Source organism: Neoarius graeffei, chromosome 13 (genome assembly GCF_027579695.1).
Source record: "Neoarius graeffei isolate fNeoGra1 chromosome 13, fNeoGra1.pri, whole genome shotgun sequence".
Lineage (NCBI taxonomy): Eukaryota > Metazoa > Chordata > Actinopteri > Siluriformes > Ariidae > Neoarius > Neoarius graeffei.
In genome coordinates this window covers 70,920,391-70,937,782 of record NC_083581.1, presented here as the reverse complement: position 1 = coordinate 70,937,782, position 17,392 = coordinate 70,920,391, and the positions used below count along the sequence as shown (strand labels likewise).

At 39.4% G+C, this 17,392-nt stretch overlaps 1 protein-coding gene across 2 annotated transcripts; it reads left to right on the top strand.

Moving 5' to 3' along the window:
- The first annotated feature begins 2,034 nt into the window (after positions 1-2,034).
- Positions 2,035-9,587, top strand: arf3a (ADP-ribosylation factor 3a). Of its 2 annotated transcripts, XM_060936991.1 has the most exons (4): positions 2,035-2,197; positions 2,322-2,432; positions 3,834-3,958; positions 9,426-9,587. In XM_060936991.1, exons 1-4 carry the CDS (start codon positions 2,050-2,052, stop codon positions 9,585-9,587), a joined length of 546 nt encoding a protein of 181 aa, XP_060792974.1. In that variant the 5' UTR covers positions 2,035-2,049. The 2 variants fall into 2 exon arrangements, with proteins under 2 accessions (XP_060792974.1, XP_060792975.1); XM_060936992.1 differs by lacking the exon at positions 2,322-2,432.
- Positions 9,588-17,392: the final 7,805 nt, after the last annotated feature.

The window sequence follows — 17,392 nt, the reverse complement described above, 5'->3', positions numbered from 1 at the left end:
CGCTGGGCAACACGGACTTTCAACTCCCTCCAAAGATTTTCTATGGGGTTGAGATCTGGAGACTGGCTAGGCCACTCCAGGACCTTGAAATGCTTCTTACGAAGCCACTCCTTCGTTGCCCGGGCGGTGTGTTTGGGATCATTGTCAAGCTGAAAGACCCAGCCACGTTTCATCTTCAATGCCCTTGCTGATGGAAGGAGGTTTTCACTCAAAATCTCACGATACATGGCCCCATTCATTCTTTCCTTTACACGGATCAGTCGTCCTGGTCCCTTTGCAGAAAAACAGCCCCAAAGCATGATGTTTCCACCCCCATGCTTCACAGTAGGTATGGTGTTCTTTGGATGCAGCTCAGCATTCTTTCTCCTCCAAACACGACAAGTTGAGTTTTTACCAAAAAGTTCTATTTTGGTTTCATCTGACCGTATGACATTCTCCTAATCCTCTTCTGGATCATCCAAATGCTCTCTAGCAAACTTCAGACGGGCCTGGACATGTACTGGCTTAAGCAGGGGGACACGTCTGGCACTGCAGGATTTGAGTCCCCGGCGGCATAGTGTGTTACTGATGGTAGCCTTTGTTAATTTGGTCCCAGCTCTCTGCAGGTCATTCACTAGGTCCCCCCGTGTGGTTCTGGGATTTTTGCTCACCATTCTTGTGATCATTTTGACCTCACGGGGTGAGATCTTGCGTGGAGCCCCAGATCGAGGGAGATTATCAGTGGTCTTGTATGTCTTCCATTTTCTAATAATTGCTCTCACAGTTGATTTCTTCACACCAAGCTACTTACCTATTGCAGATTCAGTCTTCCCAGCCTGGTGCAGGTCTACAATTTTGTTTCTGGTGTCCTTTGACAGCTCTTTGGTCTTGGCCATAGTGGAGTTTGGAGTGTGACTGTTTGAGGTTGTGGACAGGTGTCTTTTATACTGATAACGAGTTCAAACAGGTGCCTTTAATGCAGGTAATGAGTGGAGGACAGAGGAGCCTCTGAAAGAAGAAGTTACAGGTCTGTGAGAGCCAGAAATCTTGCTTGTTTGTAGGTGACCAAATACTTATTTTACCGAGGAATTTACCAATTAATTCATTAAAAATCCTACAATGTGATTTCCTGGATTCTTTCCCCCCATTCTGTCTCTCATAGTTGCAGTGTACCTATGATGAAAATTACAGGCCTCTCTCGTCTTTTTAAGTGGGAGAACTTGCACAATTGGTGGCTGACTAAATACTTTTTTGCCCCACTGTATATGTACCTTTTTGGCCATAAAAAAGGAGGACCTTGAGGTCCAATAATGAGCCCTAGGGGGTACATTAGTGTAGATTGTACCTGGGGGGGCAGACATGGACTCCTACTGTACCCCTATTTCTGACAGTGTGTCTAAGTCATTATGACAGAAATGATAACGAATTATAAATATCACATTAACAGCAGCTCTGACAGTAGTTTTAGAAAATGAACACCATTTGATCAATCGCATTCAAGTACTCTTCACTGCTGTGGATATATGAATAAATATTTGTAAACTTAACAACTTTTGTATTTTAGTCATGCTAATGAAATGCATTTATATCATTACGTTAATGGCATTTAGCAGACGCTCTTATCCAGAGCGATGTACAACATACCCAGAGAAGCCTGGGGAGCAGTTGGGGGTTAGGTGCCTTGCTCAAGGGCACTTCAGCCATTCTTGCTGCTCTAGGGAATCAAACCAGCAACCTTTTGATCCCAAAGCTGCTGCTCGTACCATTAAGCCATGGCTTCTCCCATTATATCAATAAGACCGGTTCTCTAGAAATGTTGAAATACAGTCCATTTTATTATATATTTTTTAATTAAAAAAGCTTTCATGTATCTGAAAGCAGTTCTTTCCAAAGTAAGGACTACATGGTAGGTCTCTCTGTAATAAGGACAGTATTTGACATCTTATTTTAGCAGGACTGTGGCTTTACAAATGAATATTTGACATAAGCTCATGATTGCTATTTAGTAACTCATCTGATATCTTTTTTCTTTTTCTTTTTCTTTTTTTAAGGAAAGGCTAGCCAGCTACCATGGGGAACATTTTTGGCAACCTTCTAAAGAGTCTTATAGGGAAAAAAGAGATGCGGATTTTGATGGTCGGCCTGGATGCAGCTGGGAAAACCACAATCCTGTACAAACTGAAGCTTGGAGAGATAGTCACAACGATTCCCACCATCGGTACATTCACTTCTCAGACAACATAATGATGACCAGTATTAGTTACATATATCTGATCTTTCAGGAATGAGATTTTGTTTTTTTAAAACCTGGTTGTCAGAGATCCTGTTTGACTTTTGTTCAGGGTTTAATGTGGAGACCGTGGAGTACAAGAACATCAGTTTCACAGTGTGGGATGTCGGTGGTCAGGACAAAATCAGGCCTTTGTGGCGACACTACTTTCAGAACACACAGGGTGAGTTCATTATCCCTGAACACCTCACATCATCTCTACACTCACTGTCCGCTTTAATAGGAACCTGTTCTTGATTCTAAGATTCCTGTTCTTGGCTGGCAGGAGTGGAACCCAATGTGGTCTTCTGCTGTTGCATGCTGAGATGCTTTTCCGCTCACCACGGTTGTAAAGAGTGATTGTATGAGTTACTATCGCCTTCCTGTCATCTCGAACCAATCTGGCCATTTTCCTCTGACCTCTCTTATCAACAAGGCATTTGTTTCTACCCACAGAACTGTCGCTCACTCATTCGATGTTTTATTTGTTTTTCGCACCATTCTGTGTATGACTGTTGTGTGTGAAAACCCCAGGAGATCAGCAGGTTCCGAAATACTCAAACCAGTCCATCTAGCTCATGCCACAGTGAAAGAAAGTTACACTTTGAGATAACAATTTTTCCCATTCTGATGTTTGAACATCGTGAACACTAACTGAAGCTGTTGATTTGTATCTGCATGATTATATACATCGTGCTGCTGTCAAGAGATTGGCTGATTAGATAACTGCATAAAACAGCAGATGGATGGGTGTACCTAATACTGATGAGTGTACATCGGATATAGTTCCAAGAATTCATCTCATCATCTCTAGCTGCTTTATCCTGTTCTACAGAGTCGCAGGCAAGCTGGAGCCTATCCCAGCTGACTACGGGCGAAAGGCGGGGTACACCCTGGACAAGTTGCCAGGTCATCACAGGGCTGACACATAGACACAGACAACCATTCACACTCACAGTCACACCTACGGTCAATTTAGAGTCACATGTCTTTGGACTGTGGGGGAAACCGGAGCACCCAGAGGAAACCCACGCGGAGAACATGCAAACTCTGCACAGAAAGGCCCTCGCTAGCCACGGGGCTCGAACCCGGACCTTCTTGCTGTGAGGCGACAGCACTAACCACTACACCACTGTGCCGCCCTGTCCCAAGAATTATTACTAATAATAATTTAGGTCTTCTTCCCTCCAATCTACACTGCTTCCCAATCATATTATATAACCACTACTTGTGTGTAATAGAGCAACAGTGTGCTTCATATTTAATTTTAATACACATATGACCGACGTAATGGCCACGTGCATAATAATACTAATTGAGCATGGAAGATGGACATTTGAAGTTGCGCTATGTTTAATTACAGTGCATCTGAAAATGTAAAACAGTGACACAGGGAACCAACAGTATCGTATTACACTGGTATTATTATTATTATCCATGTTCGTGTAATGTATCATTACTGTACAAACACTTTGCATCTACAGGGTAATTCTAAATAATTATTTTAAATAACATTGACAGCGTATAGAAATGTAGTGTTTAACGTCATGGCATTTTGACAGTTTGTCTCTGTGTATTTCATCAGGCCTGATATTCGTGGTGGACAGTAATGACCGAGAGAGGGTGAACGAGGCCAGAGAAGAGCTGATGAGGATGCTAGCTGAAGATGAACTGAGAGATGCAGTGCTGCTGGTGTTTGCCAACAAGCAGGCAAGAGACTTTTTCTCCTCACCTGGAGATTGTGTGGGCACTGTTGGCAATGTTCAAATACCAGAAAAGGGTTTTTTTTAGGGCTGCTGAAGTTTCCCTAGACTATATTTTTTATGCCCCGCTGGCCAAAAGGCCCGAAGGGGGATTATGTCGTGGTGATTTCCATCCGTCCGTCTGTCCATCCCTCCCTCCGGGGAAGGGTGCTCACCTTCTAAAATCAACTCCTCTCACAGTTTTTGGAGGAATTTCATGAAACTTGGCAGGATTCTTTCTTATATGTCAGTAATATGCAGACTGTAATTTCGTTAAACTGGGTCACATTTTACCAGAGTTACAGCCCTTGATTAACAAAATTATACTTTGAAAATTTCATGAAGGTGTGCTTGCCTTCTGACATCAACTCCTCTCAATTTTTTGAAAAATTTCTCAAAGCTTGGCAAAAAGCCTTGTTATATGACGGTAATACGCATATTGCGATTTAATTTCGTTTGTGAAAATTTTCCCAGAGTTTTGACCCTTGATTAAATAACTTGTACTCTGACAATTTCATGAGGGTGTACGTTCTTCTGAAATCAACTCCTCTTGCAATTTGTGGAGGAATTTCACCAAACTTGGCAAAAAGATTTGCTATATGACAGTTATACACATATTGAAATTTCATTTAATTTGGGTAATTTTTACCAGAGTTATGCCCTTGATTATTAACAGACTTGTACTTTGGGCAATTTCATGAAGACGTGCTTGTTTTCTGAAATCAACTTACCTCACAATTTTTATTATCCCCCACTGGCTGAAAGGCCCGAAGAGGGATTATGTCGTGGTGATATCCATCTGTCCAGCTGTCCGTCCCTAGAAGGGTACTCACCTTCTGAAATCAACTCCTCTCACAATTTTTGGAGGAATTTCATGAAACTTGGCAGGATTCTTTGTTATATGTCGGTAATACACATATTGTAATTGCGTTAAATTGGGTCACATTTTACCAGAGTTACAGCCCTTGATTAACAAAATTATAATTTGACAATTTCATGAGAGTGTGTTTTCCTTTTGAAATAAACTCCTCTCACAATTTTTGGAGGAATTTCACCAAACTTGGCAAAAGGCTTTGTTATATGTCATTAGTACGCATATTGTTATTTTGTTCAATTCGGTCGCATTTGACCAGAGTTACGGCCCTTGATTAACAACCTTGTACTTTGACAATTTCATGAAGGTGTGCTCGCCTTGTGACATCAACTCCTCTCACAATTTTTGGAAAAATTTCTCAAAGCTTGGCAAAAGCCCTTGTTATATGACGGTAATACGCATATTGCGATTTAATTTCATTTGTGAAAATTTTACCAGAGTTTTGACCCTTGATTAAATAACTTGTACTTTGACAATTTCTTGAGGGTGTACGTTCTTCTGAAATCAACTCCTCTCACAATTTGTGGAGGAATTTCACCAAACTTGGCAAAAGGCTTTGTTATATGACAGTTATACACATATTGAAATTTCGTTTAATTTGGGTAATTTTTTACCAGAGTTATGCCTTTGATGATTAATAAACTTGTACTTTGGCAATTTCGTCAAGGTGTGCTTGCTTTCTGAAATCAACTTCCCTCGCAATTTTTATCCTATGCTGGCCGAAAGACCCGAATGAGGATTATATCGTGGCGATGTCCATCCGTCCATCCCAGGAAGGGTACTCACCTTCTGAAATCAACTCCTCTCACAATTTTTGGAGGAATTTCACCAAACTTGGCAAAAGGCTTTGTTATATGTCATTAGTATGCATATTGTTATTTTGTTCAATTCGGTCGCATTTGACCAGAGTTATGGCCCTTGATTAACAACCTTGTACTTTGACAATTTCATGAAGGTGTGCTCGCCTTGTGACATCAACTCCTCTCACAATTTTTGGAAAAATTTCTCAAAGCTTGGCAAAAGCCCTTGTTATAACTCCTTTCTGATATTGCTCCACTATTTGTCGGCACAGAATTACAGGGATCGGTGATCCTCTTCCCATCTTTACTTCTGAGAGCCGCTGCCACTCCAAGATGCTCTTTTTATACCCAGTCATGTTAATGACCTACTGCCAATTGACCTAATGAGTTGGAACTTGGTCCTCCAGCTGTTCCTTTTTTGTACCTTTAACTTTTCCAGCCTCTTATTGCCCCTGTCCCAACTTTTTTGAAATGTGTTGCTGTCATGAAATTTCAAATGAGCCAATATTTGGCATGAAATTTCAAAATGTCTCACTTTCGACATTTGATAAGTTGTCTATGTTCTATTGTGAATACAATATCAGTTTTTGAGATTTGTAAATGATTGCATTCCGTTTTTATTTACAATTTGTACTTTGTCCCAACTTTTTTGGAATTGGGGTTGTACGTGACATTGGGTAGCTTGCACATCTTGGAAGGCATCGTGAATGCTGAATGATATATACATGTTTCAGAGCAACATGCTGCCATCCAGACAAAATATTGTTCAGGGAAGGCCTTCCTTCTTTCAGCAAGACAATGCCAAACTGCTTTCTGCACATATTAAAACTGCATGGTTCTGTAGTAAAAGAGTCCGGGTGCTAAACTGGCCTGCCTGCAATCCAGACCTGCCTCCCATTTAAAACATTTGGCGCATTATGAAGCTCAAAATATGACAAAGGAGACCCGAACTGTTGAGCAACTGAAATTGTGTATCGTGCAAAAATGGGACAACATTTCTCTTTCAAAACTACAGCAATTGCTCTCCTCAGTTCCCAAACGTTTACAGAGTGTTGTTAAAAGTAGAGGTGATGCAACACAGTGGTAGACATGCCCCTGTCCCAAATTTTTTGAAACGTGTTGCTGACATCAAATTCAAAATGAGCACATATTTTTCAAAAAACAATAAAATTTCTCAGTTTCAACATGTGATCTGCTGTCTTTGTACTATTTTCAAAGAAATTTAGGGTTTCCATGATTTGCAAATTATCACATTTTTGTTTTTATTTACAGTTTACACAGTGTCCCAACTTTTTTGGAATTGGGGTTGTATTTTGGGAAATAGAAGCAACTGATTTTGCTGGAAAATGCTGTAGGCAGGAACAAACAAAAATATTAACTGCAAACAGGATTCTAAATCACTGCTCCTGTGAGGATGACCACTATGTACAGCTTTTGATCCATCCCGATGCAAAACTTGTGACTGAGGTTCTCATCAGGTCGCTCTTGTGCAGGATGGACAGTCCTCCATATGGGAAGTCTAAAGATGCAATTAGAAGACGGCTCTGGACACTTACAGTTTTGCTACACTGACATAGGACTAACTCTCATGGTTACCAGAGGACCAGCTCCCCACTGTAACCCTAGCTATGTAATAGACGAGAGGCCGAGGGCTACAGAAACGGAGATCGGCGCCGCCTAATGCGCCATATGGTGCGGGAAGGATGTTAGGCATAGGACTACAGTTGCCATGCGAACTTTCAGACTGCAGTTGTCATGAACAGTTTTGCACTCAAGTCTCCATCAATGGACAGTTGATAACTTCAACAAAATAGACTCCATGTTAAAACTATAATGAATTTCCTGGTTACACAATTGCACTTTTTGACCATATAGGACACAGTTATAGAAGCGAGTTATTTATTGTCATGTTGTCTGTTATCACCCAGATGAGGATGAATTCCCTTTGGAGTCTGGTTCTTCTCAAGGGTTCTTCCTCATGTTATCTCAGGGAGTTTTTCCTTCCCACCTTTGCCTCAGGCTTGCTCAATAGGGATAAATTTATTACTTTGTATGTTTAAAATCTTTATTTTTCTCTAAAGCTGCTTTGCGACAATGCCACTTGTTAAAAGCGCGATACAAATAAATTGACTAAATGAGATCGGGGTGGCACGGTGGTGTAGTGCTTAGCATTGTTGCCTCACAGCAAGAAGATTCCGGGTTTGAACCTCATAGCTGACGGGGGCCTTTCTGTGTGGAGTTTGCATGTTCTCCCTGTGTCTGCGTGGGTTTCCCCCACAGTCCAAAGACATGCAGTTAGGTTCACTGGCTACTCTAAATTGTCCTTGACCAAAAGCAGTGCAGCAGAGGAGTGGTTAGCCGGCTGTACTTACTTCGCCAAGAAACCCTAGGAAAGGAACCCAACCCAGAACACGCTGGACGGGTGAAGAAATGAGATCAGTATGAACTCACGCGATATAGATGAGGTTGAGGAACTGTCAGAGCCAGAATTCACACACCATGATGACAGTGCTGGCATTTGGACCTCTGGGATTTTTTTTCCATTGTGTTCCTGAGGGTATAGTGGTTGGGTTCAGATTTAATTAAAAAAAGAACCCACACACACTTTGTCCAGTTTGGGTTTAAATCCAGATGCAGATATTTGGAGCACAAGACAGATAAAGATATTGCGTTACACCTCTAGGGTATTAATTTTATCATTATCCATATTTCTTCATAAACTACCACTGATCAAAATTGTATGAAATGACATCAGTGGTTCTAAAGTGATATTCATATTAGCCATATAAGTCCATCCATCCATCCATCCATCCATCCATCCATCCATTATCTGTAGCCACTTATCCTGTTCTACAGGGTAGCCATATAAGTAATTATGTTATTACTCATCTGTTTTCAGTGTTACTGCGAGTTGTCTTAGTGGTTAGGGTGTCCACCTCTCGACCGAGAGATCGTGAGTTCTTCTTGCGGTCAGGTCATACCAAAGACCATCATAAAAATGGTACCTACAAGGCACGCCGCAGTACAGATGTGAGTAGGGAGAGAGTCAAACTCATGCAGTTACCAGAGGACCGGCCCCCCACTGTAATCCTAGCTGTGTAATAGGCAAGAGGCTGAGGGCGACTGAAATGGAGATCAGTGCCGCCCGATGTGCCTTATGTCATGGGAAGGAGGGCTTTGATCGATTTTTCAGTGTTTTTGATTTTCAGTTTATAGAAAATCCATCCATCCATTATCTGTAGCCGCTTATCCTGTTCTACAGGGTCGCAGGCAAGCTGGAGCCTATCCCAGCTGACTATGGGCGAGAGGCAGGGTACACGCTGGACAAGTCACCAGGTCATCACAGGGCTGACACATAGACACAGACAACCATTCACACTCACATTCACACCTACGGTCAATTTAGAGGTTGACTGTTAACCTGCATGTCTTTGGACTGTAGGGGAAACCGGAGCACCCGGAGGAAACCCACGCAGACACGGGGAGAACACGCAAACCCCACACAGAAAGGCCCTCGTCGGCCACTGGGCTCGAACCCAGGACCTTCTTGCCATGAGGTGACCGTGCTAATCACTACACCACCGTTTATAGAAAATATATTTGCGTAAAGAATTCTCCCATATTCGTCCATGTAAGTGCTGCTCATCCACTTTAATTCAGAAACTCTCTAATATCTTCTTTCTTTGACGTATCGACTACCTCATAACATCTGAGACATGTATTCTTGTTTCACCCACTTTTCTCTTCACTCTGGTATGTAGGATCTGCCGAACGCCATGAACGCAGCAGAGATCACTGACAAGCTGGGCCTTCACTCACTCCGTCACCGTAACTGGTACATCCAGGCCACTTGCGCCACTAGCGGTGATGGCCTTTACGAAGGCCTCGACTGGCTGGCCAACCAGCTCAAGAACAAGAAGTGAGGCGAATCTGTGGACAGCTGAGCTGCAGCTCATCAGGGAGTACCAGTGGGTTTCTTTTATTGTGTTTACAAGATGAGAGTGGCGAGAGCAGGCTGGCTCAGAGTTCAGCCTGTACTTTTCACACTTTGTAAAAATGTCACTTTCGACCCCCACTCCTTTTCTGAAGAATCTACTCTGATGTATAATGATAGAAAATAAGTAGCACGTCTCCATATCATGTTTTTTTTCTGTTTTGTTAGAGGCCAGAAAGGTGGTGGAAGGATTGAAGTGAATTCGGTAATCGGTAATAAGGAATGATAGTGATTTTTGTTATGACCATGGTCTAGAGTCTGTAGTGTTAAATGCAGGTCATTTAAACTATTTTGATGTGCTGTCCTAATGGCTCAGCAGTCTTAGGTATACGAAATGAATTGGAGCGAATATTTGTTTTTGGGCAGAACGATCCAAGAGTGCTAGACATGTTTCTGTTTTATATCTTTTTTGCGAGAGTAATATTATCGAGGTTTTACAGTAACACACTGTGTTTTATTAGCATTTAGTTCTGTGGTGAAACAGTATTGCATTTTGACTGCTTGCATATATTGCCCTGTTTTGAGCAGGCCTCTGCGAGCTTGTGCACAGACAGTTGACATGATCACTACTCGTGTTTTTTTTTTTTTTTTGTGTGGGGTTGCATTTAGAAATTGACTTGACAGAATGATACAGTGGCTGCACATTTCTTGGATCATCAGTTACATCTCCGTCAAAATGATTTACTGTTTATGCATGTTGCCCTCTCAGGCATGGTAATGTGTGTTCTGCCCTTTTTTTTTCTTTTCACTAAATCTGTTGCATGTATCTATTAGATGCTGTGCATGAGACAAGAGTAGCTCTCTTTAGCTCCATGAGTGGTCTAGCTGTTCTTTGAGTTCTTTCACCAGTTCGTCGCCACTGGATTCATATCACTCGTCATATATTGGTGAATGAGAACAATGCGTTGTAATATTTGAAAAGAAATTTGTATTAAGTCATGTGCTGCTGATCAAAGCATGGTTTTTTTTAAAGCATCATCCATCATTTCTGTAGCAAAGCTGAGATTTTAGTGGTTAAATCAAACAATTGACTCAACAATGCCGTGTCAGAACACAGCATCCGACGATACCTCGGCTCATCTCTCTGCTCAACTCTTTCCTTCCTCAATGAACTGCCTACAAAAATGTACGCTTCTTAACTTATTGTACTGCTGCTGCATCAGGAACAATCTTTATACAACACAGTTTAAACAAATGGTTTCCTCTGAATCATAATTATCAGCTATTCCACTCATGACACCACAAAAGTGTTTTATTTTGTCATTTGTTTATTTATTAGTGACCTTTATATTAATACAGCATTATACATAATAAGCAGCTGAACCACTATTTATTTGTACCAACGTCCAAATCAGGATAAAACCTCTTACTTGTTAACATGGTGATAGATGATTGACTGTCATTAATCCAATGTATCTACACGTGTGTGTGTGTGTGTGTGTGTGTGTGTGTGTACAATAATTTATTGAACAATACTGTCCAATAAACTCTCTGTGACAAAAAGGAGCACTTCACTTCTTCCACAGAAAAGATTTGTATGAAATACAGTCGAGATTACAATATTTAAAAAAAAAAAATTAATCAAATATTTTATGTTTTGCTGACAGAGCAGCAATCAAAAGTGTAAAGCTGTATTTAAAAAATCTACCTTTTAGAAACTGTGCTGTAAATTATCTTTTCATTTATTGTCCACAAAAACAAAATACCAGCTATATCGGAAATGTTTATTGATTTCATTTTATCGGTTTTATTCCATCATATTGCTCAGCCGGAGGTTTTAGTGTTGCCGTGTTTTATTTATCAGGTTATTTGTAGCATTCAGTTGGTGGGATGTGGAGCTGTGTTCCCACGTATTCCATCCTTCTCATGGTTTAGTATTTAATTATAAAATGTGCCTCTTCATCTTAATAACATTGTGTGACACCACAGAAAGCTATAAATCTTTTCTTAAAGTATGCTGCCATGGATACAGAAAGAGTAGCTATATACCTGCACTTCTCATCTCTTTTTAAATCTTTTTTTTTTAACTAGTCTCTCTGCCAACATTAATCACTAACTCGGAAAATTCTAGCAGTGGGAATTGTGAAAATCCTCTCACCAAGGTGCCCTGTGTCTCGCCTTCTCTGTTTTCCCCGGCTTATCCCACACACACACATAGACATACACATACACACCTCCCTGCTTGCCCTCACAGTGTGTCTCCAGGGGTGTGACAGCAGTATGTGGGTCAGGGCAGCTCTCTCCAGGCTGCCAGCCCCCGATGCCCCCTGCAGGTGGTGCACAATAGCGGCACCACGGCGGGTGCCATTGCTGGGATTCCCTTTCGTAACCGGGGCGTTTTCGCCCAGGGCACAGACACACTGGCAGCAGTGCAGCAATCAATTCATCAATGCATGATGGGAGCGCGGGGTGCTGAAGCTCAGCCAGCCCACCCCCATTGCCAGACCTTGGCCACCAGTGCTGAGCCTGCGATACAGACCTGGAGCGGTGTGTTAGTGCATGGAATGGCTGATCGTTTAGAGGGCAGGGAGGGTCAACATGGAGCTGATTGCTCTAATAGTACTGCAATATTCCACTTTAACAATCACTTGAGGGTGAAAGAAGCAGGTGGAATTACCAGACCTGGGAGTAAATGTGGTGGAAAGCACAAACTGTACTGATTGAACATATATAGTTTGTTGACAAGCTTAATTTAATGGTGATGTAGCACCATTAAGACCATTAAATGTCTACTGCCTGTCTTCCCACATTGATTTGAATAATCTGACCCTGTTACGAAGTTTGCCTTTTGTTATCAGCAACACCGGCAGATATAAAATAATTCCCTATCCTTCATTTGTACTTCAAAAAAATATAAGTTAATGTTGAATTCAGAGACAGATTTTAAACTTACTTTTTAAAATATTTAATTTAGATTTACTGTCACTAAGTTTATATCATGTACACAACGATAGATAGATAGATAGATAGATAGATAGATAGATAGATAGATAGATAGATAGATTGATTGATTGATTGATTGATTGATTGATTGATTGATTGATTGATTGATTGAGTTTATTAATCCCAAACTGGGAAATTATGTTACAGCAGCAAGTTATCAGACATGCGAAAAGAAAAAGACACACTTTTACAACATAAAATAGAATTTTTTTAAAAATCCCAAGAACAACCCAACTATACAATGCACAGATAAAAATGTAACGATAAAAAAATTTATATTTATGTATGTGCTTTGTACAGGTGAATGTGCATTAATAGTGCTAAAAACAAGAATTGTCACAAACGAAAATAAGAAAACTGTGCAAAAGTGGTAGTATTGAATGGAAGATAGATAGATAGATAGATAGATAGATAGATAGATAGATAGATAGATAGATAGATAGATAGATAGATAGATAGATAGATAGATAGATACTCTAAAGGTGCAAAGTGACTACACTGTAAAATATAATAAGTTGACTTTACTTAAAAAAAATATGCAAAGTCGTTGCCTCAAAAAAAGTCATTTATGTTGATTTAGATAAATTAGATTGGGTTAACTTATTTTTTGTGAGTTTGCAGTACTCAAATTAACTTAGATTAGTTTGATTATATTAACTTATTTATTTTGAGTTTGCAGTACTCACATAAACTTATATTAATTTGATTACATTAACTTATTTATTGTGAGTTTGCAGTACTCATCTTATATAATTTTGATTACATTAACTTATTTATTTTAAGTTTACAGTACAAGTTAATGTAATCAAAATTATATAAGATGAGTACTGCAAACTCACAATAAATAAGTTAATGTAATCAAATTAATATAAGTTTATGTGAGTACTGCAAACTCAAAATAAATAAGTTAATGTAATCAAACTAATCTAAGTTAATTTGAGTACTGCAAACTCACAAAAAATAAGTTAACCCAATCTAATTTATCTAAATTAACATAAATGACTTTTTTTGAGGCGACTTTGCATATTTTTTTTAAGTAAAGTCAACTTATTATATTTTACAGTGTAATGGCAGGAAACAAATAAGCTCTGGTGGTGCAAAGTTACAGAGAAAGTTAATAGAAAGTATAAAAGATGAGTGAATTTCTAAAGTGGCATAGATAACAATTAAATAAGAATAAGAGATAATGATGTCAGGGAGAAATAAAATACATTGGTAAAATACAAACATCAAAGAAAATAAGGAGTTACAGTGTATGCTGTGCGCATAATACAAAATGCATAATAATAGAACTGTATATTGAACTGTACAATATGGTATAAGAATTCTGGTATTAGCCTTCAGATGATATTTGATGTGTGGAAATGGAAAAGTGGATTTAAGTGTGCATTTGGTAAAGCTACGGGTAGTGAACGTCATCAGTGATATAAAATACTACACAATAGTTGAACCACAATTAATTGCACTTAAAGACTTTGCATTTCATGTGTATTCTATATAATATAATATAATATAATATAATATAATATAATATAATATAATATAATATAATATAATATAATATAGGGCGGCACGGTGGTGTAGTGGTTAGCGCTGTCGCCTCACAGCAAGAAGGTCCTGGATTCGAGCCTCGGGGCCAGCGAGGGCCTTTCTGTGCGGAGTTTGCATGTTCTCCCCGTGTCCACGTGGGTTTCCTCCGGGTGCTCCGGTTTCCCCCACAGTCCAAAGACATGCAGGTTAGGTTAACTGGTGACTCTAAATTGACCGTAGGTGTGAATGCGAGTGTGAATGGTTGTCTGTGTCTATGTGTCAGCCCTATGATGACCTGGCGACTTGTCCAGGGTGTACCCCGCCTTTCGCCCGTAGTCAGCTGGGATAGGCTCCAGCTTGCCTGCAACCCTGTAGAAGGATAAAGCGGCTAGAGATAATGAGATGAGATAATATAGGGGCGGCACGGTGGTGTAGTGGTTAGCGCTGTCGCCTCACAGCAAGAAGGTCCAGGTTCGGGCCCCGTGGCTGGCGAGGGCCTTTCTGTGCGGAGTTTGCATGTTCTCCCCGTGTCCGCGTGGGTTTCCTCCGGGTGCTCCGGTTTCCCCCACAGTCCAAAGACATGCAGGTTAGGTTAACTGGTGACTCTAAATTGACCGTAGGTGTGAATGTGAGTGTGAATGGTTGTCTGTGTCCTGTGATGACCTGGCGACTTGTCCAGGGTGTACCCCGCCTTTCGCCCATAGTCAGCTGGGATAGGCTCCAGCTTGCCTGCGACCCTGTAGAACAGAATAAAGCGGCTAGAGATAATGAGATGAGATAATATAATATAATATAATATAATGGATGGTGTACAGCCGTGTTAACATGACATTATAGATAGTTCTTTACCTTCAGGTCATTTGTTCTCAGTGGGCTGCTTCATCTGACTTCACTTCATCTCCTAGTGATGGGAGTACAGTGCTAATACCTCCCCCTAGTGGACAGATTGGGATATGACATCTCTCAAATACATTTTAGGGAAATTCTTTTCCATCCTGTTGGAAGAGGACACATTATGATCAACAAGTGTTTGGCTGTTCTTGGTAGAAAAGCACTTTTTAGGAAAATTAACCAAAAAAGAATCCTGAGGTATGGAAGGCCGTTTCAGCCACCATAATAATGAGAAGGTTTCTCATAATTATGACTTAATATCTCATAATAATGAGATACTTTTCTCATAATTATGACTTTCTCTCATTATGACAAGATCTTATGTTGTAATTCTGATTTTATAATCTCATAATAATTACATAGTATCTCATTTATGACTTATCATAACAATGAAATATGAGATTTTTCTCATAATTATGCCCTTCTATCTCATTATTACGAGATCTTATCTCATAATTCTGATTTTCAATCTCAAAATAGTGAGACCCTATCTCATAATTAGGACTTATAACGAAATATGAGAAATTTTCTCATAATTATGACTTAATTTCATAATAATGAGATATTTTTCTCATAATTATGACTTTCTCTCATTATTATGAGATCTTATCTTCTAATTATGATTATCAATCTCAAAATAATGAGATCATCTCTCATAATAATCACTGAGTATCTCATATTCATGACTTCTCATAATAATTATATAAGATTTCTCACAATTATGACTTTCTATCTCATTATTATGAGATCTTATCTCATAATTCTGATTTTCAATCTCAAAATAATGAAACCCTATCTCATAATAAATCACTTAGTATCTCATATTTATGACTTCTCATAATCACGAAATATGTTATTTTTCTCATAATTATGACTTTCTATCTCATTATTATGGGATCTTATCTCATAATTCTGATTTTCAATCTCAAAATAATGAGAGACTATGTCATAATAATCACTTAGTATCTCATAATTATGACTTCTCATAATAATTAAATATGAGAAAGTTTCTCATAATTATGACTTAATATCTATAATAATGAGATACTTTTCTCATAATTATGACTTTCTCTCATTATTATGAGATCTTATCTTCTAATTATGATTTTCAATCTCAAAATAATGAGATCCTCTCTCATAATAATCACTGAGTATCTCATATTTATGACTCTTCATAATAATTACATGAGATTTCTCATAATTATGACTTTCTATCTCATTACGAGATCTTATCTCGTAATTCTGATTTTCAATCTCAAAATAATGAAACCTTATCTAATAATAATCACTTAGTATCTCATATTTGACTTCTTATAATAATGAAAAATGAGCAAGTTGCTTATAATTATGACTTTTCATAACTGACTTTCTATCTCCTAATAATCATTCAGTATCTCATATTTATGACTTCTCGCATAATAATGAAATATGAGAAAGTTTCTCATAATTGACTTACTATGTCATAATTATAACTTAGTTATGACTTAAGTATAACATAACGATGACTTAAGTTCTCATAGTAATAACAGACATTACATCATAATTTTTGACAAAGTGTTCTCATAATGAAATAAGTCATAAAACATGAACGAGTATCGGAGCAAAATGACAAGTCATATTTACTATATTCATGATATGATATATGATCTCATCTCATTATCTCTATCTGCTTTATCCTGTTCTACAGGGTCGCAGGCAACCTGGAGCCTATCCCAGCTGACTACGGGCGAAAGGCGGGGTACACCCTGGACAAGTCGCCAGGTCATCACAGGGCTGACACATAGACACAGACAACCATTCACACTCACATTCACACCTACGCTCAATTTAGAGTCACCAGTTAACCTAACCTGCATGTCTTTGGACTGTGGGGGAAAACGGAGCACCCGGAGGAAACCCACGCGGACACGGGGAGAATATGCAAACTCCGCACAGAAAGGCCCTCGCCGGCCACGGGGCTCGAACCCGGACCTTCTTGCTGTGAGGCGACAGCGCTAACCACTACACCACCGTGCCGCCCATGATATATGATAATACACCATTTTTAAAAAATTAACAATGACTGAAAACATATCTGTTTAGTCAAGCCTTTTGTTAATGGTGTTTATGAGGTAAAGGAGGAGATCTGGAGGATCCTCAGACAGAGTGTTTTGGTAAACTGGGATGTATGGATGCTGTCAGTCCCCCACTCGCTTGCTCACTCGAGTTTGTTGACGGTGTAGTGGCAGCTGCTTTATGTCCCGGGGCTCCCTCATGCCTGTGTTACCTTTAAAAAAAAAAAAACTTTAAACTTAAAAACACTGTAAAAATTATAAAAACAGTCAAACACAGACACAACTACATTCAACTGGAAACATTGCACAAATCCCT